The sequence below is a fragment of the Penicillium cinerascens genome, assembly GCF_028974065.1.
Source record: "Penicillium cinerascens strain IBT 15544 chromosome Unknown contig_1_segment0_segment0, whole genome shotgun sequence".
In the NCBI taxonomy this organism is placed as follows: Eukaryota; Fungi; Ascomycota; class Eurotiomycetes; order Eurotiales; family Aspergillaceae; genus Penicillium; species Penicillium cinerascens.
The window spans coordinates 1,652,370-1,670,321 of record NW_026695287.1 but is presented as its reverse complement, the minus strand read 5'-3'; the positions used below and the strand labels follow the sequence as shown (position 1 = coordinate 1,670,321).

The 17,952-nt window shown below is 53.2% G+C and overlaps 5 protein-coding genes across 5 annotated transcripts; 3 read left to right on the top strand and 2 right to left on the bottom strand.

Moving 5' to 3' along the window:
• Positions 1 to 283: 283 nt before the first annotated feature.
• N7498_002173 (DEAD-box ATP-dependent RNA helicase DBP2) lies at positions 284 to 2,889 on the top strand (the record flags this gene model as incomplete). The annotated part of the gene is made up of 6 exons (XM_058449235.1): positions 284 to 330; positions 561 to 751; positions 814 to 1,782; positions 1,839 to 1,946; positions 2,469 to 2,597; positions 2,657 to 2,889. 6 exons carry the CDS (start codon positions 284 to 286, stop codon positions 2,887 to 2,889), a joined length of 1,677 nt encoding a protein of 558 aa, XP_058311579.1.
• Positions 2,890 to 3,265: 376 nt separating this feature from the next.
• On the bottom strand, positions 3,266 to 4,511 carry N7498_002172 (SGNH/GDSL hydrolase family protein; the record flags this gene model as incomplete). Its single annotated transcript, XM_058449234.1, has 4 exons — positions 3,266 to 3,896; positions 3,947 to 4,086; positions 4,157 to 4,344; positions 4,490 to 4,511. 4 exons carry the CDS (start codon positions 4,509 to 4,511, stop codon positions 3,266 to 3,268), a joined length of 981 nt encoding a protein of 326 aa, XP_058311578.1.
• Positions 4,512 to 5,295: 784 nt separating this feature from the next.
• N7498_002171 (uncharacterized protein) lies at positions 5,296 to 5,499 on the bottom strand (the record flags this gene model as incomplete). The annotated part of the gene is made up of 1 exon (XM_058449233.1): positions 5,296 to 5,499. One exon carries the CDS (start codon positions 5,497 to 5,499, stop codon positions 5,296 to 5,298), a length of 204 nt encoding a protein of 67 aa, XP_058311577.1.
• A 3,948-nt stretch (positions 5,500 to 9,447) lies between these two features.
• On the top strand, positions 9,448 to 11,069 carry N7498_002170 (putative C2H2 transcription factor (Con7); the record flags this gene model as incomplete). Its single annotated transcript, XM_058449232.1, has 3 exons — positions 9,448 to 10,077; positions 10,270 to 10,450; positions 10,723 to 11,069. 3 exons carry the CDS (start codon positions 9,448 to 9,450, stop codon positions 11,067 to 11,069), a joined length of 1,158 nt encoding a protein of 385 aa, XP_058311576.1.
• A 3,953-nt stretch (positions 11,070 to 15,022) lies between these two features.
• Positions 15,023 to 17,585, top strand: N7498_002169 (pentatricopeptide repeat-containing protein; the record flags this gene model as incomplete). Its single annotated transcript, XM_058449231.1, has 2 exons — positions 15,023 to 15,610; positions 15,702 to 17,585. 2 exons carry the CDS (start codon positions 15,023 to 15,025, stop codon positions 17,583 to 17,585), a joined length of 2,472 nt encoding a protein of 823 aa, XP_058311575.1.
• Between the last annotated feature and the right edge of the window lie 367 nt (positions 17,586 to 17,952).

Genomic DNA, 17,952 nt, shown 5'->3' with positions numbered 1-17,952 from the left:
ATTATACTTTCGCCCCCTTTCACCAAAGCAATTGTTATCGCCGGTGAACCACGGTCGAACGACTAAAATCTGGAAGGGGCGAATCGCCGGCTGAGTCAGCGAGCGGGTCCGCTCCTTCCAAGTTGGAACAAAAAATTTTTCTTGTTGCGCCTCCCCTTTGTTTCTTCAAGTTCTCCGAGAACCCATTTTCACCCAGGTCCCTTCTCTTTTCTCTTCCCCTATCTTCGGTTTCTCTCCCTCTTTGATTTATCTCCAAAGAAACCGATCTAAAACAACCCTCATCATGTCTTACGGTGGTGGTTACCAGCGCGGCGGTGGCGATTCCTATCGGTAAGTTCTTTCTCCTGCAAAGGGGGTCCCTCTACGACGTAATCTTGCGTCCGGAGTGCCTCCTCGTGTTTGCTTTGTTATTGGACGTGCCTGGCTACAACTTGGATGCCCGATCACGTTCGGGACTTGTTGGGCTAGGTTGCAGACTTTGTCTGCCACGGCCAAAGCGGGAACACTGCACTCTTGTCACACGAAAGTTGAACCCCTCGCTGACATTTCTATCTCTTCAGCTCCCGCAACGACAACGGCTATTCCAACGGAAACGGCTACTCTAACGGCGGCGGCGGCGGCGGCTACGGTGGCGGTGGTGGCTACGGCGGCGGCGGTGGTGGTTACGGCGGCGGTCGTGGAGGCTTCGGTGGTGACCGCGGCGGTGACCGCATGTCCAACCTTGGCCAGAACCTGAAGACCCAGGACTGGGGTAAGTCGCATTCAAGCATGTCCCTTTTCCGACCACAGAATACTAACGGTTGAACCCATTAGACCTGAGCACTCTCCCCAAGTTCGAGAAGTCCTTCTACAAGGAGCACGAGAATGTTTCCTCCCGCACCCAGGAGGAGGTCGATGCCTTCCGCAAGTTGAAGGAGATGTCCGTCAAGGGCCACGATGTCCCCCGCCCCGTCGAGACCTTCGACGAGGCTGGTTTCCCTCAGTACGTTCTGTCTGAGGTCAAGCAGCAGGGCTTTGACCATCCTACTGCCATTCAGTCCCAGGGTTGGCCCATGGCCCTCTCTGGTCGTGATGTCGTCGGTATCGCCGAGACCGGTTCCGGAAAGACTCTGACCTACTGTCTTCCCGCCATTGTGCACATCAACGCTCAGCCTCTCCTCGCTCCCGGCGATGGCCCTATCGTCCTTGTCCTGGCCCCCACTCGTGAGTTGGCTGTCCAGATTCAGGCCGAGATCACCAAGTTCGGCAAGTCCTCTCGCATTCGCAACACCTGTGTCTACGGTGGTGTTCCCAAGGGCCCCCAAATCCGTGACCTCTCCCGCGGTGTCGAGGTGTGCATTGCCACCCCTGGTCGTTTGATCGACATGCTCGAGGCTGGCCGCACCAACCTTCGCCGCGTCACCTACCTCGTCCTCGACGAGGCTGACCGCATGCTCGACATGGGTTTCGAGCCCCAAATCCGCAAGATCATTGGCCAGATTCGCCCTGACCGTCAGACTTGCATGTGGTCCGCTACCTGGCCCAAGGAGGTCCGCCAGCTGGCCTCTGACTTCCTGAACGACTACATTCAGGTCAACATCGGTTCCATGGAACTGTCCGCCAACCACCGCATCACTCAAATTGTCGAGGTCATGTCGGACTTCGAGAAGCGCGACCGTATGATCAAGCACATGGAGAAGGTCATGGAGGACCGCTCCAACAAGATCCTCATTTTCACTGGTACTAAGCGTATCGCTGACGAGATTACTCGCTTCCTCCGTCAGGACGGATGGCCCGCGCTTTGTATGTTTCCCGTCCCAGGACCTTTTCTCTTGTATTTTACTAACATCTTGACACAGCCATCCACGGTGACAAGCAGCAGAACGAGCGCGACTGGGTTCTGAATGAATTCAAGCAGGGCAAGAGCCCCATCATGGTGGCCACCGATGTGGCTTCCCGTGGTATCGGTATGATCAAACTGCAACCCCCTCCCCTTCCCCCTCCCCCCGACCCTTCTCCCTGAAGGGGCCCTTGAGAATACTCACCCGTGTTGAATGTGGTATAACACAACTGGCACGGTGCTCAACTCTCTCCGAAGCGTGTTGGTACCCACACGACTCGTCCAGGCGGAAAGTCGCGTCATCTTTTATGGTTCTTATACCAGGAGGACCTTGGAGACTCACAGTGCAGCGTAGCAGACAGCCGTCCTGATCGGATTGTCCGACTTCTTGAAACTCATGATCGAGTTGGAGTCTCTTTCGCATCTCAACGTTGTTCTTGAACTGTTTGAAAGCTGCATTTATCCAAGGTTACTCTAGGACCGCGATTACACTGCCATCCCATGGACCCGCTTCCCTCGGGATTTTCTTTTGAATTCCAAGCAGAGAGCAGTGATGCATTAAGTCCTGCACGACTGAGAAAGGGCCCTCTATGGCCACGTTGCTTTACCCACTAATACCCTGTTTTTGCTAACGAAACCTTTGTAAAAGACGTTCGTGATATCACTCACGTGTTGAACTACGACTACCCCAACAACTCGGAGGACTATGTCCACCGTATCGGCCGTACTGGTCGTGCCGGTGCCAAGGGTACCGCCATTACCTTCTTCACCACTGAGAGTACGTTCTCCGTTTCCCGTTTTCTCCCATGGCAACATATCTAACCTCTTTTCCCATAGATGCTAAGCAGGCTCGTGACCTTGTCACCATCCTCACCGAGGCCAAGCAGCAGATTGACCCCCGTCTCGCCGAGATGGTCCGCTACGGTGGTGGCGGCGGCGGCGGCGGTGGCCGCTGGGGTGGCCGTGGCCGTGGCCGTGGTGGTTGGGGTGGTCGTGGTCGTGGTGGCGGCAGCGGCGGTAGCTACACTGGCTCCAACGCCGGTGGCCTCGGCGGCAGCCGTGGCTGGTAAACACGCCCTCCAGACTGCTTTGCGTTCCCGGTAGACTTTCTTCTGTTTTGCTTCACTTCGGTTCCCTGCGTAATTCGGTACGGACGGCGTTTTCGATGTCATAGACAGTTTCACCTGCTTTTATCGGTACTTTGAGGCTCCTTCGACGAGACCTCATGCCTCTTTTGTCTGCGGATTCACTCGGCAAACCTAGAGGCTTGGATTCACAGCCAATTCATACATGTTGATTATTCGAAAAGTCTTTTATCTCGGTTCACTCCGACCGTGAGTTCAGTGTATGTCCATAGTTGTTATTGACTATTTATTGTTCTCCATCTTCCATTCTTCATTCTCTCGAACGTAGTATCATTCAATCGTAGCATCATAAGTCCGACTTCTACCCCTGCAACCACTCATCAAGCTCCTCAGCCAATATCCGATGCACATGGCTCGTCAAATGCCTCGAGTTAAACCAGAAATACTCATCCAACGGCACCGGACAGCCATAATCTTCGTAATTCAACTCAATATCAGGCTGATCATAACCCGCGCAAAACCCCGTCATATTCACCATCCCATACTGTCCCGGATGATCCATAATCCCATTCAATCTCGCATGCGCATCAAATACCCTTACCTCGACATCCCTCCTTTTAGCAAATAGTTCTGCGCCAGACCGTAACGCGTCATTGTACCAGTCCACCTGCGTCGCGTTCGGGTGCGGTGTACTCGTTGCCCGGTTGCCCGGTGTGCGGTCTAGTGGCGGGAGGTCGAGGAGGAGGTAGGATCTATAGCCTAGTGTATATAAGCCGTCGATTGAGGTGAAGAGCGTGCTCGTGAGGTTTTTGTAGAATGTTGGGAAATGCACCGGGTATTTGCTGCTATCCCCGACATCGTTGATGCCGATCCAGGTTGCGATTAGGGTGTCTGTCGCCGGGAGGATGTGGGAGATGGTAGCGTGGCCGTATTCTTTGAATTGGGTTATTTGGTTTACGAGGGAGACGGTGAAGTTGTGGTGGAGGGGTGTGCTGGACAAGTGTCAAGGTTAGCATTTAGGTATGGGGGTGGTTTGACGCACTATTCGGTTGATATGTCTGCGCCGGCAAAGGCAAAGTCCCAGAGCTGCTTTTTGCAACTGAGTGGTGAGGTGATGCCTGGCTGGACGCCGCAGTTTGTGAGGTATTCGATCCAGTTTGGACCTCCTTCTGCGGTTGCGGTCTGGGTTGGGTGTTAGCGAGGGTCGGTATCTAGGTATGAGAAGGATCATTTGATGAGATCGGGTATGTACTTGATTTTGGACAATCATGTCGGAGGGTAAAGTCTGTGCATCGTATGCATAGTTGAACTGGTCACCGATGAAACTGTAGTTCTGGTGGCCATGCGTTCCTTGCACGTAGGTGTATGAGTCGCCGAAAGCGATTCTAGGTTTAGTCTCAACTTTCTGACTTCCTGCCAAAGTTTTCAAGAGAAAGAGGTCTGGTGTTTCATTAACTGATTGTTCCTAGTTACTTGATATAGAGATCTCGAGGGCCGGTGATTCAACCCCGCAATCGATCTGTGCTCGGGGTAACGTTTGCAGACGGAATATAATTTCCCGTCAGTTATGACGGACCGAGCGTACCTGGGCAGAGAAGACTGCACATCAAGGAAGAACACTGGCAAGCAATTCAAGTGTGATCGACATTCTGGGTGGAGTTCCGTGCCTAGGTGGGCAGGGGTGACAGTGACAGCTTCGAATGACGATATTCAAGGAAAGCATCGGGCTTGGACAATGTCGGCGAATCACTATTGCTCTACCTCTGAATGCCAGACGAACTAACATGCACTGGATGAATTAATAGTGACATTGATTGTTGTGCCCGGACAGAGACAGCGGCCATGGTTAGAGCGTGATACAGCCTCAATGCGAATGCCTCAACCACACCGGGTACACTGAGACCAAGCGCTCGATCTATCAACCCGTCACTCACGTTCCGCCGCATGACACCCGTAAACAGCCTAGTGGAGTGATCTGATAACGAGAGAAAGTATCTCGCCGAGGTGTTAGGATTTATGCTTAAAATGGCCCACAAGGAGGCGGTGCAACTGCTAGTGGGTTCGAAGCTTAGTATGTTTCACAGCAGATACACCATAGAAAGAAGCGTGCGCTAGCCGAACTGACGGCTGTGGGGGTCTTGGTCCATGCTTTTCCATGAGAAGCGATGTAGTTCTTTTAGGTTGTTACTGATTCAGGCCATCGTCTTCCATATTTCGATGACCGAAGATAGACACCCTGATACTGTTACATTGACCCGACCCCGACTACCCGGTCCTTCAAATCGTCAATACCAGGAATGAAGGAATTAAGATCGCCGAGAGCGATACTCAAGACCCAACCGCAGACTGACACCTCACGACTGCCAAGGGAACCAAAACCGAGACGGAGAGTCAATTCACCCCCTGAACCGGAGGCCTATTCGCAACGATGTCTCCGTATGTCCAGCCGAGTGGCTGCATCTCATGCATTGGGCCTAAAGCTTCTCTGCTCATGCACCCGCTTTCCCCAACCCAGACACCTGCAGTAGCCTCGTCGCGACCCAAATTCTCCGGCAAACCACGGAGAACCTGTGCGCCGTTGAGGACCACGTCCATCACAAATGAGATCGCAGCTTTTTGGGTAAGACAATGAAACACGGCCGGTGCTCCAGTAGGATCCAGTCCCAATCCCAGACCCAGTCGAGTCCCCGGTGCGGAGAAGTCAGGCTTAAAGCGGAAGCCGCGACTTCCGAACAAAAGATCCCATTCGCGCTAGGCTACCCATGCACCTTTTGCCTTTTGGAGCGGGAGTATAAATTGCGTGGGAATGCAACTCTACTCGGCTGTGTATCTTAGGGCTTCCAATCCACGCATTTACTCGGAAGTGGGATTTCACATGGTCGCAAACCGAATGACTCCACCGTGAAAGTGAATCCTAGCCACACGATTCCCAGGTTTATTATACTCTGGGGCTGAGCTTGGCGCGGGAGGATGTCAATAACGAAGAAGGTTTTGTGGCCGGACTGTTCTTTCTCAGACAGGCGGGATTGAAACCCCTGTCACGGGCCTGATTGGTTGCACAATTTGCACATTTCAACTTCCTGTCTTTTCCCCTCTTTTCTCGCTCTCGTCTCGTCATTGGGTTGCCGCTCTGCCCTTGAGGGGTTCTCCGCAATGGGTTGGATTCCGCGGAAGAAACGGATAACAAGGCATCGGAGAATCAAATCAAGACTGCGCTGGACAACGATCACGACTCATGTTAGTCGCGCTCGATCTGCCGAATGGCGGGTAACACTTACCGCGTCCGGCGTAGCATGCCCTGAGCCAGCGACTCTCGGGCTCCGCACTGTCCACGATGTGGAGCCATGGGAGATTGTCTGTATGAGCACAGGCCACTGGCTGATTTCGTGCCTTTTGCCGAGTATGGACGTCGAGGAGGTAACCTGGGTTGACAGCCGGTTGGGTTCCCGATGAGGATCATCGCCCTTGGTCCATTTGGTTCTGGGTACGGAGTACTCGGTGCTACGTAGAGGGTACGCCGTACGCGCTGGTACCAGACCGGGGAACGGCGTGACCGCCGGAATATACCCGCGTGCCTCGACCGGCCCACGTTTTCTGTCCAGCTCGCGTCCATGTTTACCCCTACACACGTGCTCCCCAGTGCAATATACCGTCGCCACGGTATCTGGTGTTTCTGTTGCTCCTGCCCCTCCTCCCCAATTCAGCCACAGCCGCGGAAACCGCCTCATAAGACTTTGACTAATAGCTAACGAGCGTAAAGTAAATCAGTCTCGGTGCATATCCTTGTGGTTTACCCAGTGTTTGCCAAGCTTCTCCGAGATATTATTCGATCTACGGACGTCGACAAGGACATGAAAACTGGGGACGAAGCTGGAGCCCAACCCACTTTTGCTCGGAGTGATCGTCCGAGGGGGGAAATACCAGGATGTACAGAGCCCATCCGTATCCCGCGTACTGGAGACTTGCGGTTGCGGCGTCCAATGACTGGCGCGTCATATGGATTTGATATCGATCATTCCGGCTTCAGTCCGGATATCCCGTACTTCGTACACTCGTTTTGCCCCCCTGTGCCTCTCGCGGAGCTCTCCGCCCGGGGCCCACTGTGCGCCTGATAGCCGAAGTGGTGTCCCTTATCACCGGCTACCTACCCGGGGTGACTTTCTGCCTACAAAATGGCAAAACGCCAAAAAAATAATACAAAAAGAACAGACTACAGAACGGAGATGGAGACAGAGTTGTTTTTTTTTTCCCTCACCGGCATTGGAAGAACAGGTTCCGCCTGCGGGGTGAGATCCAGTCCCGCCCCGGAACCAATCACGACCCACGATGCGAAACAGGAGAGGTACTTTTCCGAGGTGGGAGCCTTGCATTTCTGCTCTGCACCTTGATGGCCGTCCGTTTTCTCCCTATCATGTGCATCGGCTCCACTGGAAGTAGATGAGGAGGGTAAAAAGCCCGGAGAGCCGCCGATACTCCGCCGGGGGACAACAAAGCACGTACCACGGACCGGCGCAAAAATGGACTGGCCATCGAGAGATGCTATAATTAACAGTCGTATAATGAAGCAAGCATTGGTACTGGAGAACCACGGTAGCTTCCAAGCCTTGGGCATATCAGCGGCACGACCTCCCACATCAATGGTGGGGGCCCAACGCAGGGAAAAGGGGGGAACAGTTTGTCCTCGAGTCGGCTGGCCCCGCGGCCTCGTCTGGTTTCCTGTTTTCATGAAATAAATCAAATACTGCAGATGTCATGAGGAGGAGCCTCTCCGGTCACGGACGGTGGGGTTTTGTTGTTCTCTCCACCGACGCGTTCCTGAGGTATCGTGCCGGTTACGAGAGCGCCATCTCCTCCGTCGAGGGTGCAGGCCAGTAGCCCCTTTTCTGAGTGGTACCTAAATGTACCTGTCTCCGTACAGATCTCTGTGCATATCTATCAACTTGTGTACCTACGTCGTATTGGGGGTTATTTGGGTTCATGACTACTTACCATGTGGCTACAGAATCCGGTCGCTGGTACCTGCTACCCAGGGGACTCAATGTAACGGAGAATCATCTCCACGACAAAAGCACTCCTACCCTAAAGAACATACCGGCTTCAACCGCCCCATCGGCTTTCAAACTTTCACGCAGACTTTGGCACTAGTCCTAGTGTAGCCGGCCATCCACCGAGCCGCTCCACCGCGGGTGGACCCTGTACGCGCCGATTGGCCCTCAGATCTCAGAGACACCCACGCCGTCCACGCTAGCCCTGGTCTTCCCGAGTTCCATCCCTTCTGCTTCCCCCGGCTTGCGCTTTGCCCCTTTGTGGGCTAGTTCTCGCACTCCTAGTCCCGTTCAGGCTCGCGTGCATCTCCCCCGGTTGAGGTTCCTCGGGCACGCCATTGCTAGCACCCTCCTTCCCGCCTGGCCCAAACATTTCCCCCCTCCTGCTGCGATCTTGGTTGGTACCCACGGAGCGTAGACGCTAGGTTCACCGTCTTCGAGACGCGCCCCGAGTTTGCGGGTAGACTAGTCCTCCAGCTCGGAGCTAGCCACTAGAGCAACCACTACTCGACTACATTCTATATCTCAACGTTCACTCCCTCTTTCCGTCCAGGCAACCCAGGCAACCCAGGCAACCCAACTCTGCGGTGGAAGGTTCACGAAAAAAAAAGGAGATTGAATCATAATTATGTCGCCACTTTTTTTCTTTTTTTTTCAGTAACCAGGGGATCCGCTTTTTTCCCCCAAAGGACACAATTTCTCCTCATCCCCATCACACGGGCAAAAAGGCACACTTAGCCGGGAGGGGGAAAGGGGCCAAACCCACCGGAGTATTGTGTGGAAAAGGGAATGGTCCGAGAGCGCCCAAGATAGAATAAAGTAATCGAGAGGGAAAATAATAATCGTCGAAAAACATATCGCATATCGCAACAAAATTACGGAAAACCAAAAACCAAAAATACACTCCACCGGGTCCACCGCATCCTCGGATCCCACGAGGACGCCGAATCGGCCTTTTAGGACGCCTGCTGCTCCAACCCCTCTTGACCTGCCCTGCTTTTTTTTCCCATTGACTAGGAAGAAAAGAGGCATCGTCTTTGCGCTATTCCCCCCCCCCCCTACTCGTCTTTTCCCACTCTTACCCGCCCCGGTGCCTCGTGCTTACGCCGCCACCTGCAAGGCATCCTCGTCCTAAAAAGCGAACTAAGATTTAAGCATCGGGCCTTCGCTGAACGCGCTTTGACAGAGACGCGTCGATCCCCTTTCTTTTTTATCTCCACAAAATCCACGATCTGCACATTTGGCCGAAGAGTACGTCAATTCCCCTACATTCCTCTCATACACCTTTCCTATACGTTTCCCCCCTGGAGAGTGTATCAGCCACGATTCCAACGTGGCGACCTAGTCTCGGGTCCCTTGATACGTACCCGACACGTCTAATTTCCCCGAACCTTCCCTCCTATCATTCCTATCACTTCCTCCTACTTCCACAACTGACAGTCACCGACGCGTCAGGTGTCGCCTTGCCCCTTTGGCGCGAACTCGTCCATAATTTTATATGGACAACCGGCCCGCCTCCGAGTACGCACAGTCAGGTTCGCACAACCACCCGTCCGTCACCGACGCACCTTCTGAACATCCGCCTGCAGAACAAACTTCTGCTGCTGCCCCTGCTCACTACGCCCCACCCGACGTGAAGTACACGCCGCAGCCCGAGGTTCGACCCGCCAATATTTCGTCCTCCAACACACCGCAGCCGGAGTACGGATTGAACCCTCCGCCCGCCCGCTCGCCCGCCTACCAGGACTACCTTCCGCGCCCGCAACCCTACGCTCCCAACTCTCAGCCCGGTGGCGCGCCGGCCGGTATGGCTCAAGCAACAAGTCAGTTCCTGCCCGTGCCCGAGGCCCGTTCCTCTCCCAACTTCAATTCTGACGCCGCCGTGCTAGATCCCTCTCTCCCGGCCAACAGTCCCACTTACCCTCCTCCCTACTCCCCTTACCAGCCTCAGGGACACGAGATGGCTCAGTACCAGGGTCACCCGCCCCCGCCTCACCAGATGTACTCGCGCCCGGAGTGGCCGCATAGCTACGGACAGCAACACCACATGCCGGGGCCCTATGCCTCGCCTGCTACAACGGTTGGTTCTGCCTCTCCCGCTGCGGCCGCAGGGCCGCGCCCTGGCCAGGTATGTTTTTGATGATTCCTGAGGCTTCTGTCGTTTCCGTTGTCTTGGACGCCTCTGGGCTCGGCCTACTGCGAAAGAAGCCGCCCTCCCAGGGATCGTCAAAAACAGCGCATTTCTTTTCGTTTCTTACGAAAACATACCTGGCCAATCGGCTGAATTTGTGTGCTAATTTGCGTCTCTTCTCTCTTACAGGTCTACTCTTTCGTCCCCATTCCAGGGGCTCAGCAGCACAAGCGCCCCCGTCGCCGGTACGAGGAAATCGAGCGCATGTACAAGTGTGGGTGGCAGGGCTGTGAAAAGGCGTATGGTACTCTCAACCACTTGAACGCGCATGTGACAATGCAGTCGCACGGCGCGAAGCGCACTCCCGAGGGTAAGTTCGAATCTTTCTTTTATCTCGTTCGCGGTCGCGATCGCGATCTCAAAATGCTTGTCTCAAGTGGCTGTCGCAAATGGCTGGATTGGGTTAGCGCCGGCAGCTGCGCGCTAGTGAGTTACACTAGATTTCGCGGGGCCGCAGTAGTGGCTCACCGGCGTGGAGGTTAAGCGTGTTCCATACTAGCCTATCCCTTTCCGCCCCTAGCCTGGCACCAACCACATACCTTTCATTGCTTGTTTTGACCCCGTTGCTGATTTGCTCTTTAGAATTCAAGGAGATCCGCAAAGAATGGAAGGCCCGAAAGAAGGAGGAAGAGGCCCAGCGCAAGGCCGCTGAGGAACGTGAGCGTGCTGCTGCCCAGGCGGCGCAGGTCAACCAGGTCGACGCTCCTGGTCCCTCAGATCCCTCTCAGGGTCAGCCCTCCGCTTACGCTGGCGGTGTTCGCCCTCAACTGCCTCCCATCGGCTACCAGGCCGCTGATGGCCAGGTGCCCAGCCAATACGGCCCCCCTGGCGGTGGCATGGTCTATCAGAGCAACGGACAGATGGGTTACCCTCCCAACTACCCTCACTCCCCTTATCAGAGCGGTCCCGTGTACCAGCAACGTGAGTAAAATACAGCCACCATCGCCGTCTTGTTTCTCTGCCAGAATCGACCCCACTGGATTTTCTCCTCTTCGATCCAACACATCGCCACCACAACTCTCCCCAGGATCGGTCGGCTGACCTACCTCGCTACGGCAAATCCAGAGACTCAATCTACCAGCTACCCGCAATAATTTACGTAATCGACTTCTACGCCGTGGCACGGAGCCTGCATCTGTCTTTCTTTCCTTTCGGTCTTGCTTGTCTTCTACTCACGATATCCCATGTTCTCTGACTTGACCCTCATGTCTCCCGGATCCGGATCCGTACCCCTTCCAAGTCTTTTTCACCTCGATGATACCAACCTTTTTGTGGCTTTAATCCAGTCAAGTCAAAGAGTGGCTTTCCCACTATATTCTCTACTTTCTTCCTGTACTAGAGTTGTGCATTCCAGCCTCGCCAAAAGAATCTCTTCATTTCCTACAAGGGGTTCACTGATTTAGCTTGAGTTGCGAGTCTGCCGGAGCTGTGGCTTCAAGAATTGGTTGGGTGGGCGGATTTTCTTTTCTTTTCTTGCATGTGTTTATTCTGCTGTTACGGGCATTCTCCCAACATGGTTTTCTTTTTTTTTCTTTTTTTTACTCTTGGTGGGGGGGGGGGGTTGTTTTGACGTTTGTCTCATGTTTCTGCTTGCATGGAACTCTTTGCTATGCAGGTTCTTTTTGCACCTGATACGTCTCTCTCCTCTTTACGTATATTATACCGTGCAGGGCCAATGGTCTGCAACGTATTGTGCATTGTCTGATTTATTTTGGTGTCTTGGTTACCCCCCAGAGGCTGTATGCGCTCCCAGGTCGATGATTGTAATTTTCTCATTCCATTTTGCTCCGCTGCTCCATTCAATGGCGGTGACTGGGAACTGAACATAGCTCTAATCCGTAAAACCAAACTAAACCCTCAAATACAAACTCGGTTACATTTCAAAGGGTAATCCCAATAATAGTCTCTAAACCCAATTTACACTAACACTTCCACCCCGTGGTACAGCCTAGTAATTTATCGAACAAGGTTAAGCCGAACCCGGCCAGGGTCATCCCGTCTCCCCACAAGACCCTTGGCCGAAACTAGCGGGAGACCTACCGGGCTAAGCGTGGCAAAAGTACAGGGTCGAACCTGACGGTACGGCCTACTAGCGTTGATCCTGATGTGATGGCACCAGGCGGTACAGTGGCTAGTACCCTTCCTTACATTGGCGGATTTAACGTTATGGTTGGTATTTTTCTGTTTGCCTTTTTGCCTTTCGCTTGGCGGTTGCCTGGATGCGACGGGTATGTAGATAGAGGGTTATGGGCTGGGATGTGGTCACTAGGTTGGGTGCGGTGTCTGTGTACTTGGTGCACTGGGTTAGTACTTGGAGGTAGGTACCTTTGTACTTGAGATGTATTCTGCCGGTGACCGGGGATCCCTGCACTCGGGTGTATTAGGGTTAGTGTTGATGCTCTGGCCACGTGAACCGAGTGTACCTTGACCCTGCAGATCGGGAAATTTTCATGCGATTGGGATTTAGGGTTGGGATTCATGCATCGAGTCGTGGTTGTCATTGGTGCGTTTTGTTGTTTTGAGTACGGATGTCGAAGGGCTTGATCATGAGTTGCATGGTGAGAATGGAAAGTGCACGATATGGTACAAGGGACTTTCGTTGCCTAACGGCGTTGGGTTGGCCCCTTGTATCATTTTTAGAATAGGCTTTAGGTGAAGGGGGTTGCTTGGTTTTCGAGTATGTAAGTGACTCAGATGAGAAGCTCCGAGTATGCGAAAGCAAATCGTCATTCAAATAGACGTGATCACAACACTGCCCTGGTCCCGGGATCCCGTCATTTCTCCGTTGTTGAATGTATGCGAGGAACATCAAAATTCACTGGCCGTTGGGTTTCGTCAATTTTCCTCATAGGCGTTTGCAACTTATGAGTGAATGGTGTATCGATGAAGAGTCAACGAAAGAGAATAGACCAAAATGAGAAAAGAAAAGCCACAAATCATTCAACCCTCCACGTTCATGCGCGCATGCAATACGCAATGCAGGTTAGACTCGGACGACCGGAGATCGGGAACCGCCGTGCGTACCAAAGTTGAGCTCCCGGGAACTAGTACTTTTGGGCTGTACGCCTTTGAAATCTGCTCTAGCGGCCCGCTCCGTCTCAGAACGGCCAAACTGCTTAGAGTCTAGTGCTGTCGCGCCTTTTTAAATTTGGCGCTTACTTGGCGCCGGCCCCATCGCACAGTCCAAAACCTTTGAGACCCTGACATATTGACGGGTCTTGGCGTTTTGGAAGCGCCTCCAACATTTTTACTACGTCTTCACGTCTTTTTGATTTGCTGTTTTCTATAGAGACTGACTGGTTGTTTTAATTGAGAGTATAGTACTTATCATAATGGGTGGGATGGATCGTGAGTGGGCCTTTGAAATATGCCGGGGAGTTAGGTTGAGCTTCAAAGCTATGTATCAACATCCCCATGCCTCCACTCTGGCAGCATGGGCTTGAAGGTGAAGATTTGAAACCCAATGCATATTGATCCTCTCGTACCTGTCTAAATGAGAATCAGAACCGACTGGTACGTGTGAGTTTTCCATATCCAGAAAATTGATCGGTGGTGTTTACTCCTCCGATGTATTGCCGCATGCCACGACAACGTTGGGTTCTCAGCGGCTTTTGTACACCTGCTATCGGCGTGCTTGCTTCTGGCCTGGCACTCTGTTGGCGGTTCTCTATGTGGTAGATTCTGATGGTAGCAGCTCCCATCATGCAGCTCCCGCCCAAGTCAAGGCCTGGCACTATCTTATGTCGACGTGCTCGACGGCTAGAGAAACTGGACACGGCCACGACTTGCTAGGGTATATCTGCTGCTGCAATTACGCGAGAGGACATATCTTTTTGCACAGTGGTATGAGAGTCGCTGCTTATTCCGTCCAAGACCACCTATCTGGATCCGGCAATTCCGTTCTTGAATTGCTATATACCGCTCACTTATCACAGTTATCTACAACTTTTACATTTACAAAGTCTTCATCCCCAGGTCACGCGAATGAGTTTTGCGAAACCAGAAAATCTCTCCCAGAGCTCTTTGCATGCGTCAGCCCCTCCCTTGATCTGTCCCTCTTTGGCCGAGGTGCCTCGGATCGTGCTGACACTGGGGATTGTCGTCTGTCCAGCATATGCATTCTCATCTTGACGCAGTCTATTTCACTTTATATCCTCGCGTGATATCTACACTATGCAGCGAGCGTCCTTGCCGTTGCCGGCTTCACTCGCAGCGATTTTGCATGCGGTGCGGTCATTTACTCTCGCCCTCTATACCTCATTTGGGGGTTTGGATCCGGTTGCAGACCGTTTGGCGTACTGTTGGGATCTACGCCCTACACCATTGTGACGAGGCACCGAGGAAAAGGTCTAAATCCGTTGCAAAGCGGTAATTTGACTGGAACAGGCATACTATGAGTGGTAGTAGATAGAGATCATAGTTTTTAAGACTAGTGTTCTTGGCATAAAAGAATAAGGCGAACTATCATGGCCCTTGCGTATGCAGACCTGAAACCGGCATTGGCGTACCAAAGTTGAGGCGGAACTAGTCCTTACGAGCTGTAAGAATGCAAGAGATCCGTGGACCTTCTAGCGGCCCGCTCCATCGAGGAGCCACACTGCATGAGGCCTAGTGCTGCCGGGCCATGTGTTTTACGCCTCAGGCGAAAATGGGTGCCTGAACGGCCAGGATCCAGATCTAGCCCGATAAGGAATAGACCGATTCTTTCTCCGAGAAATTGTTGCGACTCCGCGAGGATCCAAAACTCACCTTCACGCCCATCTTTTTCTTGCTATCGGGCCATACACCGGAGACAAGCCCAAATCTACCTATCGCATTCCATATAGACGACTATTGCATCGGGACAAGCACCACCCGCCTTGTCGCGATCAGACGCCCGGTGATGTCGATCCAACTTCCAGGGTCGGTCCTGAGTAGAACTCTGCGCAGCCGGCTGATCCAGCAACGACTTGCGAATACAGGCGCATTCACCCTAAGTCAAAATCTACCCTCCAATGCGTCCCGATCATACTCCACCAACGCCGCCGAAGATATACCCGCCGATCATGAGCACGAGACCTCGCCCAAACCACCGCCGAAGGTAGCAGACAATGTCATCCCCGAGAGCTGGAAAGGTCACAAGGAACACTTTGCCGGCCGCAAAAAATCTAATGGTGGCCTGTCCTGGAGCCAACAGGCGTCCAAGGCAGAAAGGGCCTCGTTGATGGCGATTGCCTCCGGCTCAGCTCCCGACGGCGAAGAAAGCACCTCCCGCAAGACTCTTGAGTTAGAGTTAAAATGGCTCGCGGATCCTCGGGCTTTGGCGGACCGGGTTGCGCGTATCCTGCAGAGCGGTGATGTGGCAAAAGCGGCCGCTTTAGTTCGGCAAGCACAGAGGGACGGGATGAGTTGCGGTGTTGCGTGGAATAACTTGCTCCAATATTTTATGGACCGAGGCTGTACCGCGGCAGCATTCAAGCTTTATAACGATGTAAGTATATCCTTGATCTTGTGCCTCGCTCAGGGGAGGGATGCCGGAGTTTTTGCTATGGAGACATTGCTGACCAAGAACTTTCCGACAGATGAAAAAACGAGGCCGGATGCCAAACTCGAGAACGTACACAATCATGTTGACGGGTTTCCGCAAAGCCCCGGAGGGTACGCCGAGCATAGTCAAGGATGCGCTCCGTGTTTATCGTTCGATTTTCGCCGAGAACTCCCCAGTCAAGCCCAGCATCATCCATACCAACGCGATGCTTTCGGTCTGCCAGCGACACAGTGATATGGACACGCTGTGGCGCATTGCGGGTGAACTGCCGGAAGAAGGACCAGAGGCACCCGACATGGTGACTTACAGCACTATCCTGACCGCTATCCAATTCGCAGCCCATACCGACGTCCTGAGAATGGATCGCAACGAAATTGAACGAATTATTTCACGAAAAGCTCAGATGGTCACTGAGGGCAAGCGAATTTGGGCCGATGTCGTCTATCGCTGGGCAAAGGATCAGACGCATCCGTTGCCCATCGATAATCAGGTGGTTGGCTCCATGGCCAGTCTACTTCTGCAGGGTGCCCATGATCGCGACTTTTACGATGTGTTCGCTCTTTATCACCAAACCATGGGAATTCCCATCTTTGCAAAGGTCCCAGCCGAAATCCCTAACGGCGCGCGCCGTAGGGTCGAGCGAGAACTTGACAGAAGGTCCAAGTCAGAGCTGGATTCGAAGATGGAAGATGATGTCCCATTCGTCGACGAGGATAACAAGTTGCTGAGACGGATCAAAAATGAGACATCTGTCGAGGAAGAGGAGGAGGAGAACTTTGACTCTCTCTTCGATCAGATGGTCCCAGGCTCCGAGAACTTGACCTACCTCCAACCCGACAACAAGGATCTTACTCTGATTCTGGAGGCTTGCCTCAAAATGACTCAAGGTGTCTCCACTGGCACTGTTTACTGGGATCACTTAACCAAAGAAGACAATCCAGCCCGTGTCGAGCCCGACAATCTCTCCTTTATCGAATATTTCCGTCTGCTCCGTGTCACGCGGTCGAGCAACACTGCCACTCGTGTCATGCGCGAGCAGATGGTCCCTGCAGGCCTGGCCAACGGGAAGGCATTCCATGTTGCTCTGTCGTCCTGTCGCCGTGACCGCAACAACCGCAAAGTTCTCGTCCACGCGAACGAGCTCCTCGACTTGATGTCTCAATCATGTCTTCTTCCCGATCCCCGCTCACTAGGCACCTACTTGGAACTGGTCCAAAAACTCTCCGACAATCCGCATACTCTCATGCATCTTGTAGGATTGGACATGGATGCAGGGCGCGATTCTCGCAGCCTACAAACATTGGGCAAAAAGCTGCAAACCAAGCTACGCCTGCGTGCTCTCGCCACCCTACGACCTCATATCGCAAAACTTCATGAGGCTATGGAGAATGGGGATTCTGGCACTGGCCATAAGGGCCGCTGGAATAAGCTCGAAACCGGAACCGAGCCGATCCTTGGCCAGAATTGTGCCAGGATCATGGCCTGGGTGCGCCTAATCATCGACGAGACTTTGAAGACTGAATACGCGCTCTTCGTCCCCAAGGACGAGCGTAAAATGCTTACATCAGAGTCGAAGATGCTGAAGAAGTATTCTGACCAGACGATGATTCAGAAGCTTACTGGACGGGCAGTCAAGCCCACGGTTGAGCAGCGCAATGAATTCAGGCTAGGACAGTTGGCGCTTAGGGGCCCACCTAAGCCTGAGAAGGAGGTGGCTGACCAGCCTCAAGACCTGGCGGTAGACCAGCCCGAAGAGCGAGAGGCAAGCCAGGGTACTGAAGAGGTTGCAGACCAGACCGAAGCACAAGCGGCGGTCCAGCCCCAAGAACCGGTTGCAGACAAGCCGAAAGAGCAGGTCGCAGGCCAATCCGAGGAGCATGCGGAGCCTACCTCGCCGCGTGAAGAAACCAAGCTTTGACTTGGTATGAACAGCGCCGAACTTGCTGCACGATATTGAGGTCTTCTGCGGTCCCTGATTATGTATAGGCTACATTGTATATTAGGCATTTGGTTTAGACGGCGTTGTGCATTTGCATTTTGTACAAAAGAGCATTGGGCCTTTCCCCTCTACGAGCATAATAGAACATTGGAAATCTACGTTTTACTTTTAAATTCTCTCTCCAGATCTGACGATTGAGTGTAACCACGATGCCAGAGCGGCCGTAACCATTTACAAACAGGCTCCGGGAAGGCTCCTGGCGTCGGATGCGCTCTCTCCCAACCCCGAGACCAATTCGTACATTGATCCAGACAAAGTCCGTCAGATCAACCACCAGGTAAATTTC